The 18,413-nt window shown below is 41.6% G+C and overlaps 1 protein-coding gene across 1 annotated transcript in view; it reads left to right on the top strand.

The window, feature by feature from the left end:
• Nucleotides 1–17,210, top strand: part of LOC114428578 (regulator of G-protein signaling 6-like) — a 75,680-nt gene extending 58,470 nt beyond the window's left edge. The window contains exons 3-18 of the mRNA XM_028397128.1: nucleotides 1,482–1,578; nucleotides 4,049–4,099; nucleotides 4,347–4,453; nucleotides 6,135–6,186; nucleotides 8,372–8,436; nucleotides 8,665–8,741; nucleotides 9,969–10,050; nucleotides 10,183–10,257; nucleotides 10,361–10,462; nucleotides 11,062–11,123; nucleotides 12,473–12,583; nucleotides 12,995–13,120; nucleotides 14,272–14,458; nucleotides 15,716–15,805; nucleotides 16,219–16,272; nucleotides 16,974–17,210. Coding sequence (XP_028252929.1) covers nucleotides 1,482–1,578; nucleotides 4,049–4,099; nucleotides 4,347–4,453; nucleotides 6,135–6,186; nucleotides 8,372–8,436; nucleotides 8,665–8,741; nucleotides 9,969–10,050; nucleotides 10,183–10,257; nucleotides 10,361–10,462; nucleotides 11,062–11,123; nucleotides 12,473–12,583; nucleotides 12,995–13,120; nucleotides 14,272–14,458; nucleotides 15,716–15,805; nucleotides 16,219–16,272; nucleotides 16,974–17,024 — 1,389 coding nt within the window. The 3' untranslated portion in view covers nucleotides 17,025–17,210. The remainder of the gene's footprint in view (nucleotides 1–1,481; nucleotides 1,579–4,048; nucleotides 4,100–4,346; nucleotides 4,454–6,134; nucleotides 6,187–8,371; nucleotides 8,437–8,664; nucleotides 8,742–9,968; nucleotides 10,051–10,182; nucleotides 10,258–10,360; nucleotides 10,463–11,061; nucleotides 11,124–12,472; nucleotides 12,584–12,994; nucleotides 13,121–14,271; nucleotides 14,459–15,715; nucleotides 15,806–16,218; nucleotides 16,273–16,973) is intronic.
• Nucleotides 17,211–18,413: the final 1,203 nt, after the last annotated feature.

Raw genomic sequence — 18,413 nt, forward strand, 5'->3', positions numbered from 1 at the left:
ATATAGCTGAAAGGGTCAGAAAATTGCACACAGCATGAGGACATACTGTAGAAGCACTGTACAAGTTGAATGTTTTTTTCTTCAGATCATGAGTTCCGTGCATGCATGACTGTCTGTGCACATGTTTTTCTTGTTTTTTTCTTTAATGCGATGGTGTAAAAAGCATATGTGGCCATCTCTCTCTCCTCACTTAGTGTTTGATTCAGGGTTTATATATAGCTTTTGAATTGTGTGGTAGTTTGTGATAGCTGTCTCCAAAGCGACCAGCTTCTCACTTCCCACTCTCTGACGCAAACAACAAAAGCATCTGTGCAGAAAGGAGGGTGTCAACCTTGCAATCAAAACCAGAGTAAATCAAACTCCAATCTGATCACTGTAGTGCAGAGTGGGCAGTGATGAGGTTTTTACACGGTGCTGCTTGTGGCACAATTTGTTTATCACCACAGTATAATATATACTTTTAAGGCTCTACACATGTGTGATGCTTATAGTGTTTTTGGCCTCTCTGGCAGTAGTTGAATGAATGGCACACCACACTGCAGCGTCAGAAAATCAAAAAACATATTGTCATAATTTTGACAAAACATTTACACAATATTTTGTAATATTTACTGTAGTCTGCAACTCATTTTGTAATGTTGGAAATAACTTATATTTTTATGCTGCCTTTTCCTTATCTTTAGGCCCTGTCTCAATATTGGCACTGCACCCTAAGGTGTTTATGGACACTTGTAGAGGGCACATGCAAAGGACAAAGGCTGATAGGAGCAGAACAGGAGCAGTTCTCCGGATATCTTCATTCTATATCTGTAATAACTCAAAGCATCATTTTCTTAAGACGTTTCACCATCAGTCCAGTTGCCTCGACTCCTGGACATAACATGACCTGGATGAATGAGAGCATCCGCAGACATATTTGTTGTGTTGCGGGGTAGTGTGTTCTCTCGGACACTGGAGTGTTCCTTTATAATAATGCCATTGTTGTTTATAATTCCAGCTACTGCTCAGTTAGGTCAAGAAACATCCTTTCACAATATGAATCAACCAACCGAAGCATATTTTGTGAGACTGGACTGTTTCTAGAACTGAAAGTATTTGCAAACCAAATTGTACACTTAAGTGTATCTCTTATTTCACAGCTAGTGGTTGTCATAAGGGATGTGAGCCGAAGCTTTATCTCCCCCCCCCCCACTGTAAGGATTAAATTAGTGGACTAAAAATGAGTCACCACAGTATCATCAGAAATGTCCTAGGAATAATGAGGACTGGAGCAGATGCAGTGATCCACACTTTGAAGGCAGAGTTTGAAGAGGGCAGGCTCTGTAATGAGACAGATTACAACTTTAAAATGCAGAGGAGGGACTCTGAGATTCAAGTGATTATAGTTCAGCCATATGTAAAGGCTAAGTATAGTAAATTTACAGTCTCATTGTCTCAAATGGAAAGTGTTGAACTTTTCTGTCCTCTGTTTTTCTCTACAGATTGAGGACATTGTCACTCGCATCCAGGATGAGACAGAGGGTGTGCCCATCAGAACTGTCAAAAGTTTTATGACCAAAATCCCCAGCGTTGTTACAGGTAAGAAATGGAAGAGAGAAAGCACTGTCAGGGCCTGACAGTGACAGACACTGCAGACTGCAAACATTAACTTTGGATCAGTGATGGGCAGTGAGTGCCTGCTGGAAAATAAATCTGATAGACAAGAGAAGAATTGTTGAGTTTCCAGAAAGATTTATTTAGAAAAGGTGCTTTCTGTTTGGAGTATATGTGTATTGACTGAGAATGAGTTGTTTCTCTCACTTTCAGTTAGAGAAAACAATTATTTGAACTCCTGCTGATTTGCCCACTGACAAAGAAATGATCAGTCTATAATTTCAATTGTAGGTTTATTGGAACAGTGAAAGACAGAACAATAACATCCAGAAAAATGCATTTCAAAAAAGAAAGTATCTGAGTATCTGAGTAGCAAGACTTCTGGCCCCCAGGTGTATTTTATACAGGAGCTGACATTTGGAGCCCTCTCTCGATACCTGTATAAAAGACACAATCAATCAACTCTTCACCATGGCCAAGACCAAAGAGCTTTCCAAGGATGTCAGGGACAAGACTGTGGACCTACACAATGCTGGAATGGGCTAAAAGACCATCTCCAAGCAGCTGGCTGAGATAATGACAGTTGGTGCAATTATTCACAAATGGAATAAATTAACTGCCAGTCTCCCTCGGCCTGGAGCTCCATGCAAGATCTCACCTCCTGGAGTTTCACTGATAATGACAACGGTGAGGAATTAGCCCAGAACTACTTGGGAGGAACATGTCAATGATCTCAAGGCAGCTGGGACCACAGTCACCAAGAAAACAGTTGGTACCACACACATGAAGGACTGCAGAGCCTGCAAGGTCCCCCTGCTCAAGAAAGCACATGTACAGGCCCGTCTGAAGTTTGCCACCGAACATCTGAATGATTCAGAGGAGGACTGGCTGAACGTGTTGTGGTCAGATGAGGCCAAAATCCAGCTCTTTGGCATCAACTCAGCTCGCCGTGTTTGGAGGAGGAACACCGCCCCCACTGTCAAACATGGAGGTAGAGACAATCAACCGTATCAAAGGGAGGATGTAAGGGGCCATGTACCATCAAATCTTGAGTGAGAACCTCCTTCCCTTAGCCAGGGCATTGAAAATGGGTCATGGGTGGGTATTCCAGCATGACAATGATCCAAAACACACAGCAAAGGCCACAAAGGATTGATCAAGAAGAAGCATGTTAAGGTCTTGGAGTGGCCTAGTCAGTCTCCAGACCTTAATCCCATAGAAGTCTGTGGAGGGAGCTGAATGTTTGAGTTGCCAAACATTAGCTACGAAACATTATTGACTTGGAAAGGATCTGCAAAAAGGAGTGGGACAAAATCCCCCATGATGTATGCAAACTTTGTGGCCAACTACAGAGACGGCTGACCCCTGTGATCGCCAAAACAAATGTTGCCACCAAGTACTAAAGCACGTTTATCAAAGGGACCTTCATTCATTGATGAATTGATTCATTACTGTTTTTGTCAGTGGGCAAACTTTCAATATCAGTAGGGGTTCAATCAAATCATTTTTCCCTAACTGTATATTTTCTAGTCTTGACGTTCCTTATAGAACATCTCCAGCTGAGTTAAAACCCTGCACCCAGATTGTGATGTGTTGTGGCTGCATCTCATTCTGTTTCTGTTAAGGCTGTTACTTATGCCATGGTTCACTGGAGAATAGCTGAATAGCTGGGGGGGAAAGTGGGAGGACAACATATGATTAAATGTTTGAGAAAGACAGAGTGAGTGTGGAGAAGGAATGAGTAATGTTGTCCTCCTACTGTCAAGGTGCCCGTAAGCAAGACAGTCAACCCCCGAGTGCTTCAGTAGATCTGGATTTGTAGGTGTGCTGCACTGCACTCATGTGTACTCCCATCAAAATATGTATAAAGTTTTTGAAAATAAAAACAGTTATTGGCTAGTTTGACCTGGCAGGCAAGGATGGATGTCAGCTATCTTGCCTAGTGGCTGTAATCGCTTTGACTGATAACCTAAATCACGTCTAACAGTTTGGAGCCACAGCTGGAGGCTTTGACACACACCCTAAACAATGATGAAAACAAATAAAAGCTATTAACATTCTTCCCCCTTTCCACCCTCTCAGTCCTTGCATTTATGGGAGATGCATCACCCCAATATGCCATAAGCAGAGCATATCAATAAACACAAGTACTATAGCAGCAGATGGATGTGCAGAACAGAAGCTCAAATGTTTGCAGCTGAGTGCTGCAGGGCAAGAAAACTAATGAATGATGGGGAATTAAACACCACCTCGCTCAGGAAGCACAGATTAGATAATACTGTAATAACAGCATTTTTAGATGTTTACCTAGCAGGCTATATAATGCTGTCCCTGCACTGGCACTTGCGTTTGTTTCAAAAATTCTAATTTCATGGATGTGTGTTTCTAACCCATACCTCAGTGTGTCTTTGTAACAAGTGTAGTCATTTGTCTCTCCCTGCCTGACCTGATTCAGGTGCAGATATTGTCCAGTGGCTGATGAAGAATCTCTCCATAGAGGATCAAGGTATTGAATATAGCTAGTCAAATAAATGCATGTAAATATAGTTTTTATTCAAATTCTCAGCTTCGCTAAATTATTATATTGTGAAGTTAATTGTATTTGGCAGCTGATATATTGCCTTATTTTTGTTTTGTCTTTTATGAGAGTCTGACTTTCCGCTGCAATAATTCCATCAGTATAGAAAATGCATGACAGATGATGTGTGGCATGTTGAGGCACCCCGCTGTGATCTATTCTGTTCCTTTTACAGCAGAGGCCATGCACATTGGGGGTCTTATCGCAGCTCAGGGGTACTTTTTCCCCATCTCAGACCATGTCCTCTCCCTCAAAGACGATGGCACTTTCTACCGCTTTCAGGTGAGCAGGAAGTGATAAGACAGAGGAATTGAAGGCCATTGCTGTTGCTGTCTAAAGTTACATGTCTAGTAGATTGAAATAGGTATATGACATTGATGATTTCACTGTTTTTTTTTACCAGATACATGAGATAAATCATACATTAACCATAAGTATGTGCCAAAATATGTAAGAAGGCCTACAGAAAATGTCATTTTGTAATAATCAGAAACAGAATTCCTTTCTCTCAGAGGAAAGTCTTTTTGTCAATAAGTTGTAATCTCTGCATGCACATCTGGTTGCATGTCTTCTTATTATAAATAGACTTAATCTGTTGTTGTTTGTGGTTCCACTGTACATGTTTAAAACAGCTGCAAGGTAGTACTTATCCTCTTATGATGTGGCAGCTGACCTGAATGGCTTGAAGAGACTGTTTTATAGAGAGAAAGGAAGAAAACAAAGGAAGGACCTTTATGATGTGACCTTAAATAACCTAACCCTAACCTGCCCTGCATCTTCTGTACCAAATCATTCACAAGATTTTCTTTTTTAGTATTTGGAGAAGTAAACATCCAGCAAGGCCTTCCTGTGTGAAATTAAAACTGCTGTTGTTCTGTTATGCAAATACAATGCACCAGTCTTGATGTTGATGACAAAAGGCCCTGTACCAATTCTATAGTAGTATGCAGGAATCCTGTGACCCTATTAAAAATAAATGGCACTGTATTAAAATATTTATTGAGCAAGTAAGGGAAGCAGCTTTGGGAAACAGATGCACACACAGTACAGTGTAGTGCACAACACAGAGCATGCCGACATTTTCCTCCTCCTTCATTGTTCACAGATAACAGTGCCATTAAAGTCACAGATTAATTATGCTGGGCTTATATATGCTGAATGGCCTAATTAAAAAAAGAAAACAATGTTTTCATATTCCTCAGTGGAGAATGGCAAAGCGGCACGTGGCGAGATTACAATGTGAAGTATCTGTACAGCTGTGTAACTGTGTATCTATAGAGAGCTGAGCTGAAGGGTTGGATCTCCATTGAAGCTGGAGGAGCAGTTTAATTAAAGCAGACGGTGCTGCACATGGCTGTGCCTTGACCTTAGTCCTCCTCCTTCAAAGTGAAGTGGAAGTGAAGACAATGGAATATAGAGATGGAGGCAGAGGGCCATTTGCCGTAGCAGAGAACTTTCATAAAGATAATCACTGGCATTTAGTATTTAATTTTGCTGGAAAATCAAGATACAAGAGAAAAGGAAACACAAAGGAGGCAAATGAAAGCAATTAACACCATGTAGCACCTGTCTTCCATGAAACTAAAGGGAGAAGACCTTCAAGCCGGATTAATCAGGTTTTAGAGTGCCTTTAACATTTGTCGTGTTGTGATGTGTTGTGTCCAAGAGTTTTTTTTCCTGAAGACGTTTGAAAAAGTGTTCCAGACCACATGGACTCTGTTGCACCACAGGCTGCAGGAAGAAGTTTTACTCAGCTGTTCTGAATCCTGATAAACAAAAATATTTTGATTGCTCTCATTGTAGAACAACGTAATCATGCTCACTGCTGTGCCTCGCAAAGGTCATCATCATCACTCATCATCAAATAGTTTTGACTGATAATTTGCAGTGTTGCAGATGTTCCAGCAGACAAATCAGCAGCTTGGCTTTTGTCTCTCATCTTTTGCTTTTCTTTCCTCCTCAGGCGCCATATTTCTGGCCGTCCCACTGCTGGGAGCCTGAGAATACGGACTACGGTGAGGCACTCCAGGAAATACGTCCCAATTTTTCAGTATTTTTGTAGCTTTCTAAATGAGCTTGGATATAATTGCCATTCCATATTATAGTTTTAAGAAAATTTGTCTTTAAAAGAATAGCACATTTTGATCTGTCCAAGTAATAATCAAACACAAAAACACACTCACAAAAAAGGAAGCAGTTTTGGTAGGGAAATAAACTGCTGGCGCCATTTTTGGCACCATTTCCAGCACCAGTGGTGTAAAGAGTCAAAAACCTTAATACCAGCTCTGATAGAAAGGTGTCAGAACACACAGGGCGTCACAGCTTGCTGAAGGTAAGAATGATTGTGGTGATACTCTTGTACTGGACTTTTCAATCAGGAGAACCTGGGTAGATTCTCTTTGAATGCATAAAAATACTTAAAACATCATGTTTTGAGTCTGTTACCACGGTAACAACACCTTTACTTTCATCAATATGATTCACTGCCTGAAAAGGTAGTCTATCAAACAACTATTCAAGCTGAACAATAGGAGAAAGTTACCTATGGCTTTTGCTTCTGTATGTGACACGGTCAGAGTGAGATCAGCCTGACCACGAACCAATAGCAGGAGGTGGCACCTGGCCTTTTTGATTAATTTCTTTTACCATCATGTGGGCAGCTGGGTGTTGTTTGCCTTGAGAGGAGGTAGCTGCAGAATGTACTTTGGAAAAAGTGAATTTCTGAGAGCAGTGTGATGCTCTGGGCAAAGATCTAAACATGGGCTCCCTGTATTTCTGTGTACAACCTATGTAAACATTATGGTAAACACGTTGACGTTATGAGATGACTAAACTGATTCTGAAGATGTAAATACGTTTTCTGATTTAAATATTTCAAATTTTGTTATCAACCCCTATTATTGTGTGATGTGAAGAGGCCATAGCCTGATATATGAGTGGAGCTGGATGCTCACTAAGATGTGAGTGGGCTGCTGATGTGGCTGTCCCTTTCCATGATAGCTCAAAGTGAACTTTCCCAAGGGCGTAGTGAGTAGCGGGGCTTCACTTCCACTTTTCTCACTGCCGTTAAAGCAGCGTAAAGTTTAGCAGAATTTGTGTATTTATGTGAAAAACTTAACTTGTCTTAAAACAAAGTTATAAAAATGATTCCGATTCAGAGGCAAGGCTGAAGATGACATTAGGCTTGTTTATGAAAAAAAATAAAGTCGCTCATGTGAGTTGCAAAGATCTATAAAAATTGAAAGATGAAAAAACCAGCCAGGCTCATGATTAAAAAGGCACAAAGTTTAAAGATGTGGAAGAACAATTTAGACATGAAACATATTTTAAATAAACATCAAGCATGACACCTTACTCAAACCATAACTTTCAAATATCTATGAAAAATTGTAAGAGACTGAAATTGTGATACACATTCTATTGACACAGTCACATAGACTTTATCTTAGGTGTCTTCAATGCTAAAACAGTTGTACTTAATTCACAATTGTAGTGTAACAGAAAGAAAACAGGAGGATTAGGTTTTCTTTTGCAATGTATCAGCGGGTTCAAGGGAGAGACCTGGTCAGTCTCTGTGGAGGTTTGGCCATCGATATATTCAAATCACTGACAGCTTGCTGTCCACATTTCCTAGTAGTCATCCCCCGATCTTGGTCCCAAAAACTCTGATGTCATATATATACTTATTTTGTAATAAGGATTTGTAACTTAGTTAAACAGCTTCTATAAAAAAGTAGTATTTAGTATTTGCTTTAGGGGCTTTTACATTCAAATATACAGGTGACTGCAATACTACATGGAAATGTGTGCGCGTAACCATAGAAATCAGTGTCAGAGAGATCAAAGTTACTGGTATTTACAACAGATAGCGTCAAAGCAAATTATGCCAATGTTTATTGTATGGTGTATGTTATTATAATATGTATCAAACACTATGCCAACATATAACAACTAAGTATTGAAGTACTGAAGAGGAACAGGTGACAGAGTTACAGTTCCACTTCCTGCCCTTCATCTGGAGTTTAGTGCCTCTTCACTCTCATAGCAACAGAAAGGTGTCCAGGCAGATAAAGACTGATTACATTTTGTAGCCTGACTGCTGAGGAGAGGTGAGGCAGGTACAAAAAGAGTGAGAGATGCGCTGATGAGTGGCTGGAACGAGGGGAATGTGTACACTGATAAATTCCTTTTCTCCCTCAGCCATCTACCTGTGCAAGCGGACCATGCAGAATAAGACGAGGCTGGAGCTGGCAGATTATGAGGCGGTGAGTGCTGAACCTTTCCTCTAAGCTACTTGTATTGATCTGTGTGTCAAGCTCGAGGCAGGAAAACACAACCTGTTAAAGGTCAGACCAGTGTGTGTCTGTGATGATATGTGATCGAAATTGCCTCTCGCAGCAGACTCAAACTTTGTATCTGTGACAGGTCTTCATCTATTTTGTTTTTTTTTAAGAAATGTTTTTGACATGGCGTCTCTCTTTCCTCTCTAAAAGGAGAACCTGGCCAGGCTGCAGAGAGCCTTTGCCAGAAAGTGGGAGTTTATCTACATGCAGGCTGAGGCCCAGGTCAAGTAAGTGAGCTCTGTTACCAAGGCAACACTTAAAACTACACAGCGTGCACTGATGTCATTCACACCTAAAGTAAAAGAACAAACAATGCAGTGAAATAACAATGCGACCTTCTATAGCATGAGCACTGAATGTTTCTGACAGACTCTAACCCTTCTGTAATAGAGGCACCATGAGTCTGCTGCTCTCACCTAAAAGTGGATCTTCTTATCTTTTTTGGGGAATGCTATTGATTCATATTCATAATTACAAGTGTCTTACAAGCATCTTGACAGTCACTGCACCTTTTTTTTTGCACCTTTTGTCCACTCCAGTGTTGTTTGACTTTATTGCGCTGCCACTGCAGGTAAATGGCAGCACATGTTTGACAAAAAGCTGCATTGATTCGTACATGGTCATTCTCATTTACATGACATGCCTACATGTCATTTAGCATCCAGGAGTTACTCATGTCTGATTTGACAAACATAATTAACAATCAGATTTGTGTGTCTGTACAGACCTGAAAAAGTCAGATGTGAGTCACATTTACAGAAATAAACAACATTTTAAGTTGTAATAATAAGCCCACATTCAGATTGCCAGGCTGAATGTGGGCTTATTATTACAACTTAAAATGTTGTTTATTTCTGTGGGCTGTTCTGCCTGTCAGCGTTTGTCCAATATTTGGTTTTTGGACAAAAACAATGATATTGAATGATATTATTATTATATCAGTTCAGTTTTTTTGCAACATATGTTCATAGCCTAAGACTGGGAGAGCACCCCCCTCTGAAATACTGTACAGAGCATGCATCAATGACAAGGGAGAAGGATGGTAGGAGGGTTTCAAAGCCTCTTGCAAGAGCAGCAAAAAGCTAAAGCAGCTTAGAGCGCCTGTGAGAGTGTAAAAGGGAATTATCAGCTGATGTGGGCTGGGAAACTGGGACCCTGTGGCCTGCTTCAGCTAATGCTGTGCTCAGTTTGTGTGTGGCCTACATATAAAAACAAACGGACAGTAAGAATAACTAAAAATAATTTGGACAGCACTGTTTTAAGAGCAATCCACTGACATGTTCTTCTCTGCTTCCTGATTTTGCTGTCCATAATGCATACAAAATGCATACAAAAAAAGTCCATGAAAGATACACTGCCGCACTCCATACTCATCCTCTCATCCTACAGTTCTGATTTGAATGTGACACACTGTGTAATGCTGTGTTTCTCACACCGACTGATCTCATCTGCAGGATCGACAGGAAAAAGGATAAAACTGAGAGGAAGATTCTAGACAGTCAGGAGAGAGCCTTCTGGGATGTGCACAGACCTGTGGTAAGCTGCTGTCTACGTGAGATTACTGGTCGGATGGTCTTTTCTGTCCTCCCATAGCTTTCTTTGGGGTAAAACAATAGGTGTTACATTTAAGATCAGTGCAGAGCTATTGTTTGGTTGTTTTTCTTGTAGCCTGGATGTGTTAACACAACTGAGATGGACATCAGGAAATGCAGACGCTTGAAGAATCCTCAAAGAGTTAAGAAGGTATGATACATAAAATGGCAGCAAAGGAAGACTTGGAAATTTACAGTGTCCACACAGCAGGAAAATCTGAAGTGCACGTTGTCTGTCTCTCCCTTATGTTCAGTCAGTGTACGGTTTGACAGAGGAAGGAACGCAGTCCCAGAGTCCCATACACACTCCCTCACACCACTGCAGGAAAGGCACCAAGGAGGACGTGGAGAAAGAGGTGAAATCAGCCAAATGGTGCACATTATTGACCAATTTGATGATGAAAATGATGAACTGGAAGATTAAAATACACAAGAAGACCCATTAACCCTCTTAACCCCTCTTAAACCCTAACTCAGCTGCAATGGCCTTTCTCATGGTCTTTGAAGGCATCATGTGTGACATATGGATGCTAATGTCAGCTAAGCTTTCATACCACTTTATTCTGCAAGTCTCAAGTAAATATTTACCAAAATAAACACTTTAACAAGATTCTGTAACAAAGAAATTTGCACCCCTCAGACAAGCCATGGTGGATTTACCAGCAACTCCTGATTACCTGGCAAAGATTCAGCAAATTATAAAACACAGTATAACAAAATTACAAATCAAAGACATTGATTCAACAGTCTAGTTAATTGAGCCCATGGGGAATAAACTGCTTTGGGTTCAAAGGGTTAAAGGATTTTTAGCCAATATGGAACAAAATTTTACTGATTCTTTTGTCTAATATTGTAGATGCTGCAGTATTGATTTCTGAAGTGTTTCCTACTTCCTACATGTTTTCCTTCTATTACAAAACCTGCACAAACACTGACTACTGCCGTCCTCTTTTAGATTTTATTCCTGAACACCCAGCTGGATCGTCACTGTATGAAGATGTCCAAAGTTGCTGAAAGGTACAGCATATCACAGACGTTACAGTTACCGCACACTCTGATGGGCATGTCTGTCTGAAGGAGCACCTGCTGCACTCTGTCTGTCTGGCCATCCATAATCAGACAGCTCTGCTGGCTTTTACCTTTTAACTCCATCTCTCCTTGAGCAGTGTCAGATAGAGGTCGTTTTGATTTTGACACTCAGTGTGAGGTTGTGCTGGTTTCAGTTTGGCTGTTAGGAGCAGAGAGAGAGAGAGAGATAAAAAAAGAAGCTTTGATTTCAGAGAGGTGGTGGAGGTGTTGTTTGGGAGTGAGTTGGGTCAGAGGTCACATGTTGCTGGACGTGTTGCTGTGGTTTCTCCTGGGCTTGCAATATAAAATAGAATTTCAAGACAAATGTGAGGGCAGCTTCAGGTCTGTTGCACAAGCACAATTTGTCACATTTTGTGAGCCTTGTAAGTTTAAAGATGAACTTGTAGACAGATGCGAGCATGTATATGTGTTGTGGTTCCTCCCTGTGACTGATAGTCTGCAGTGTTCTGCTCAGTCGGTCAGGATAGCCATTACTTGGAAACAGAGTAGAAAAAAGTGATGTGCTGCTCCGCTGCTCTGCTCCCAGTTACCCTTTAACATCCTGACTTCACACACTGAGCCCAACTTAATTGGTGCTCCACAGAGCAGAAAGTGTGGGGCATAAACCCGACCTATAAAACAAAATCAATCAAACAGGATGACAGTACGGTACAGTGTGTACTTCTTTATATATCAGCAGGAATTTGTCCATTTCAAAATGTGTTGTGTGGTGAGAAAATCACTTGTACTGTATGTGGGTGCACACAGCCACTTGGTGATGTTTGGTTTGTTTCTGCTTTCACGCCTGAGTACGACAATACTGCTGAAATCTCAGGCATATGGGAACATTAAGGAACAACAACATAAGGCAAGTACAGATGCACCAAAGTCTTTTTAACAGTATAAAAACTGATAAAATACACACTGGGATGAAGCCAGATGGCTGCTGAATGTTACAATGCTGCTCACAATATGTATGCTCTCAGCCAGAGCTGTAATTGTATGAAACAAACGTCTCAACAAACATCTCCTGGACAGAGAGACATTTTTGTCTCACTGTTCAAGCTGTGAACAGGAAAACATTTTCAGGTTTGTGTTTTTGCTGATTTGAAGCTCATTCTGCCTCACTGCCTCCCTCAGATCCTGTTTATCTCAAAGAGAAGGGGTTTGTGTCTGAGCAGAGTCACTGAACAGATGTTTCTTCAGAGAACTTCCCGTTTACATGCAAACAGGACATAGTGATCTCATAATTCTGACCGGCTGTGTTCTCACCCTCTGCTGTGATGTTTCTGTGGCAGTCTGATAACCTACACTGAGCAGTACATGGAGTATGACCCGTTTCTGACGGCACCGGAACCATCCAACCCCTGGACCAGTGATGACCCCTCCCTCTGGGACTTGGAGGCCAGGTACTAACATCAGCGTAAACAAATTTCATATAAATATGAGAGCAAATGATTGATCCTCTGCTGAATTGTTATCAATAGATCTAAAGGAGGTTAAAGGAGTGAAAGGTGATTCCTTGCTGCACTGTGCTCTGACTTATGTGTGAATTAATTAGAGCAGATGTATAATCATTGTGCCTAATGTGGCTTAATACTTCATCAGGATTGATTAATTGCAGCATAGGAGAAAATGAACAGTGTCATAATGAGCAGCTTTTCAGATGCCAATACTGGCCCTTTGAGACATCCTCACCTTCAGTCAGAGCTCAGCTCTTCATGTCCTCCCCATGCTGTGCCCTCTTCTTGTTATTTCATCACTTTTAATGTCCTGCAGTAGCTTCAGGTCGATGTTCATGCTCTTGGTCTGTCTCTCAGTAAGGAGCCCAGCCAGCAGCGAGTGAAGAAGTGGGGTTTCTCTCTGGAGGAAGCCCTGAAGGACCCGGCAGGACAGGAGCTCTTTCTCAAGTTCCTGGAGTCAGAGTTTAGCTCAGAAAATCTACGGTAAGTGCAAAAGATGCTTCAATGGTGCTGCACAGGTTTGTTAGAAGTAAAGCCTGAAAACGTGGGAGAAAGTTGGATTTTTAAAGGTCATTTAAAAAACCCCAGCTCACCAACATGCATTTCAAATTAAAGCACCTCAGTAGTACATTTGTACATCTTCACTTGTTAGGAGAGTCTTTGAAAAGCTTTTACAGCTCTGAAAATAGCCAGAAAACCATTTTCTCTTTGCCACCGTGGATGCTGAAGCTCACAAACACACTGTAAACATGGAGGAACAATTAAGTGAAGGTTTGCCAGCTCACAGCTCCTGAGAATCCTGAGGACACAAGCCTATAATTTAGCCCTTGCTAATACAGGATAGTCAGTATGGAAAAATGGACTCTGTCAAGGTCTGGAATTTTCTTCAGCAAATTCATCTGAAATAAATCTATTGTTTAAATGTGAGTGTGTTTCAGATCTGTACCGATCCAGAAGAAACACATCCACACAGCATGCCTAATCACCCATTCATCTTCAGGAGTGTGTGTCTAAATTAATGAGGTTGTTGATTTCACAGTCCAAATATTAAATTCATCCTTCATTTAGACCTACAGGTTTACACACTACATCATGTTCATGATTTTATTCACAAGAGCAGCAGTAAGTGGGTGTTTGTGTACTGTGTGAGAGAGAGAGAGCATCACTGAAAGCTGGAGAGAGAGTAAGAGAAGCGTGTGGGGATGAACTGATAGCATGGAGGCTGATGCCTCCGAGCCAGAGGGAGATAAAACACACACACACACACACATATGCTGAGAGACAGAGCATATCACTGTTCACCCTTGAGCTATACCACCAGTCTCCTCACCCCTGTCTCCCTCCCTCTGCTTTTTTGTACCTTTAATTGCTTTTGGTTTTATGAGGGAGCTTTGGAGGAGCAGCACAGAAAGAGAGCGTGACAGTGAGTGAGAAATGGAGAGTGAGAGCAGCAGGGCCCAGAGGTGTTTCTCTCTATATTGCTAAACCAGTCCACAGATCAATATAGATACACATTAATAGTGGGGACTCTCAGGCAGCAGCTCTCTGCTGCCTCTGCTGTCTGACACCGCATACACATGCTCAGCTTTTCAAAGATTAGACACTGATGTGTCTTTGAACCTGTGTTTCTGCAGGTTCTGGCTGGCGGTGCAGGACCTGAAGAGGATGCCCCAGCAGGAAGTGGCACAGAGGGCTCAGGAGATCTGGGCGGAGTTCCTGGCAGAGGGGGCACCCAGCTCCATCAACCTGGACTCCCACAGCTACGAACGCACCAGCCAGAACCTGAAAGACCCTGGACGGTACAGCTATGAGGACGCACAGGTGGGGAATGTAAGACCCAGGCAGTGTGTTGTAAACATGGAGTCAGAGCACTAAATCTAAATCCTTTTTTTTGATGTTTTTCATACTGTCCAACATACACTGGTCCACACACTGTATATCTGCACATAGTCCTTCACTCAGTGTTTTAATGAAACATTATAATATAATATATAAGAGGCATTTATTACACTCTAAGGGAGAGTGTGCTCTCCTAAATGCCACACAGAGTCTCTTTGAGCAGAACAACCAACTCCAAATATTCCCGGTGGTCCTCTGAAAGGTTAACGTGTCTGGATAAACTGAAACCCACCAACCTGTTAATGCTGGTAAATAGACTGAGGTATGAAGTGTGGGAATGAGAAATGTACTGTAGTGATAAATGTTCTGCAGTCTCATTATAATCTGACTCAATCTATTAGCCATCATATTAATGTGCCCTGCAAAGTTTACACATAAAGTGGATGCTGTTAAGTGATTGATGAACTAAACCAAACAGAACTAAATAGTACACCTGTAGCTTGGCATTGGCTAAAAGTACGAAAGCAGTGTGCAAATCTGATTTTTTTCAGTTATTCCGACATCATATAAATGCTTCATATAAGCTTTATGCTAAGCTAACTTGCCGTAGCATCATTTTTATAGGAGTGATGAGTGTTTTGATGTTCCCATCTCTTTTAAAATGTCAAACCTTTTCTTTAAACGAACATCAGGATATCTTATCTACATATAATAGGTCTATTTGTCTTATCTGAGGCCAAAGGCTCTGTTCCAAAGTGCTATTATCTCCCTTTTAATTTCCATCTCTCAGAGTGATCCGATGCCCCTTCAGCGGCTCGATCCCACACTATTGTCTGCCCCATTTGTCTTTCTTACATGCTTCACCAGAATCTACTAATGGGTTTATATTGTGGAGTGATTTCCAGAGAATACGCCTCGCTGGGAGACAGATGAGGGACGGAGGGGGGAGGTGGTGTTTTGAGGGGGGAGGTTGTGCAGTGTCTATCAATTTCCTCTTCTGTTACAGGCTTATGAGAGAAGAGTTCAATAAAGACAATATTTCTGCAGCCGTCAGTTACTTGGCAGTGTGTTACAAGCTTCCTCTCCCTCTGAGACTGTCTCATTAAGCTGCTCTGTAATATATCATTAGCACAGTCACTATATTTTATATAATACATTTGTACAGATGAAAATTGGCCTCCCTCTGCTGATAAGAACATTTTCTGATATTTTTTTGTTTGTTGTTTTTTCTTCCCCTAGGACCATATTTACAAGCTGATGAAAAGTGACAGCTATACACGTTTCCTGCGCTCCAACGTGTACCAGGACCTGCTGATGGCCAGGAAGAAAGTAAGCATCTCTGCTGAGGCTGCTTTTTATAGAGGCATAATCTCAAAATGTTTTTTTAGCATTCACAGCTGACATTTTAAAATAGAAAGTGGTACACTGTCAGTGTCACAGAAGTCTGTGACAGTGTTCAGCCAGTGTCAAAGTGACCTGGACAACCACAAGATACACAAAACAAATACACTTACACTATATGTGTGCATGTGTAGGTGTTTTTACTTCCTGGGCCTCATAATATAGACTTTTTAAATGACTAAATTGTGCATAGATTATGCAGGTATGCAGCCTCCAAACTGGGGCACAGGTTGATCCTGGTCAAAGTCTGCTTGCAACCCCTTTGGTTAAATTATAGTGAGAGATGCATTTTAACAGTGCTAGTTTTGAACACTAATCCGTGCTGCTCTGTGACCCCACAGCCTGAAACTGAACAGGGGCGCCGCACCTCTCTGGAAAAGTTCACTCGCAGTGTGGTGAGTGTCCTGCTGCCTGTCTTCTAACTCCTAAAACCGCTTATTAAAGTATTATTAAAGTATCAATATTTGTAGTTCTCACACAGTAGACATAAAAATGTACAGTTACTGTACTTATGGTGTATTTCTCAGTCTTTCGCTGACATGCTGGAGAGCTGAAAGGTCTTTTTGTAGTTGCTACTTGCTAAGTTTGGCTGTAATTATTGCCTGTGCTCAGTGAATCCAACGCTTGGCTGCACTTTGGCTCCTTCCCTGAGGGGACATGTTCTTTCCTCCTTAATGCTGGTTTCAGGGCAGGGTCTGCTGAGGAGAAGAAGCTGTCAGTGGCACAAGTTAATTTGTCCAGCTGCATGACTGAGAACATATTGTGGGAATATTGACAGGAAGATGCAGGACAAATGCAAAAAGGGAGGCATTACTGTACAGCTGAAGGGATTACACTATTAGCTTTGCTATATTTGATGCTATCTGAAGCCTTTTCACCAACCACCAATCATAACAAAACAAGAGAAAGAAAAGATAAATGTTATGTAAGCCTTACATAAGGTTATAGTTTCCCACAGCATTGCTCACTTATTCATTTCTTAATGTATTTTTGGTCCTCCCCTCTCTGTGCTTTCTAAGTCTTCAGAAAAGCTTTTATGTTGATGGCCATTTGATGGCTGTCAGCCTCACCTCCTTTGCTCTTCATTTCCTCCCAGGGCAAGTCCCTGACAGGCAAGCGGCTGACGGGCCTCATGCAGTCATCCTGACATAGTCTGGACCAAGAGTAGGAGGAACCGTATCCAGAGGAGCTGCTAACCTGTGGGTACCAGGTGGACAAGGACACTGGGGTGTGTGGGTGTGGCTGTGGGAGGCGGATGAGGGTGCCAAACAAAGCTTTAGACTGCTGGACCGGCAGTGCTAGCATGTCTGGATCTCACCTCAGATGGATTGAAGAGGGCTGACAGCATGCAATAAGTCACCAGACCTGACACCAGGACAGTGCTGTCGCAGTGTAGACTCTTCTTAGGAGGTTTCTACTCAAAAAAGCCTGCGCCTGAACCAGGCCGGGCTTAGTTGTTTCTCTCTATTATCTACACTCATGTTAATATAGTAGCTGAAGAGGCTATTGCTTTACTTTCAGTGATATAAACATGGAATGCTTGAATGCCTTGACCGATGTCAAATTGAGACTTAGATTAATGCTGTAGCTAGCTGTTTTATCTCACGCTGTTCACTGTAGTAGGAGTGGGAGTGGGGGTGGGAGTGGGGTGTGGGGGGTAACGAGAAACACTTGAACTGCCTGTGTAATGACAGGGTGAGGTGGAGTAAGGCACCAGGTTTTTAGAAAACAAGTTTTAAAATCAGCTTACATCTGTATGACACAAGAAACACCTCTGTGTGTCCAACAGCTTCAATTTAACATCATCACACCCCCTGTTTCCTGCACTGTAGTTACAGTAGGTAGTGTCTAAATATTCCTCTCCACATTCAGGGTAGACAGTATTGGGACTTTTATTTTGAAGGGCAAAAAACACAAGTATGTAAACACCACTGCCTGGAGTCATGCTGTAATATGTAAAGAAATGTATCATAACTAACTGGACATCCTTTGACCAACAGACCAATAAATCGGTGGTCACATTTTGGTGAAACCGTGTCATATAGAGGTAAGCTAATCATTTTACAAAAGCAGGTGTTTCAACTTTAACGGGTGCCAGGCTTTATTCTATCTTCTAAACATTCCACTTCAGGCACCCACGGTAAGGTTCAGTGGGCTGACTTCTGATCATTCTTCACCTTATGTAAAGAGGACCATGATAATAAAAGACCAATGCACAATGAGGATTTAGAACCTTATTTCATCACGTCCCATTTAATCCCTGCATCTTTACATCAAATGAAGTTGAGAAAGATGAGAAAAATCCTGGAGGCAGCTAACAGGTACATCTCTGCTCTGTGTAGATACACACTGCCCTCTAGTGGATTTAATACACGGGTGCAGGACATCTTACTTGATGAGAAGTAGAGATGGATCAAATCATGGCATCAAACATGTACGGCTTTAATATGTAAACTCTATTAGCAGCAGCATTAACCCGTATTGTAATGGGTCATTGGTAGACCTCCTCCTGGTTAAAGAAGGACAGGACAACTTC

This window comes from Parambassis ranga, chromosome 24 (genome assembly GCF_900634625.1).
Source record: "Parambassis ranga chromosome 24, fParRan2.1, whole genome shotgun sequence".
Classification (NCBI taxonomy): Eukaryota; Metazoa; Chordata; class Actinopteri; family Ambassidae; genus Parambassis; species Parambassis ranga.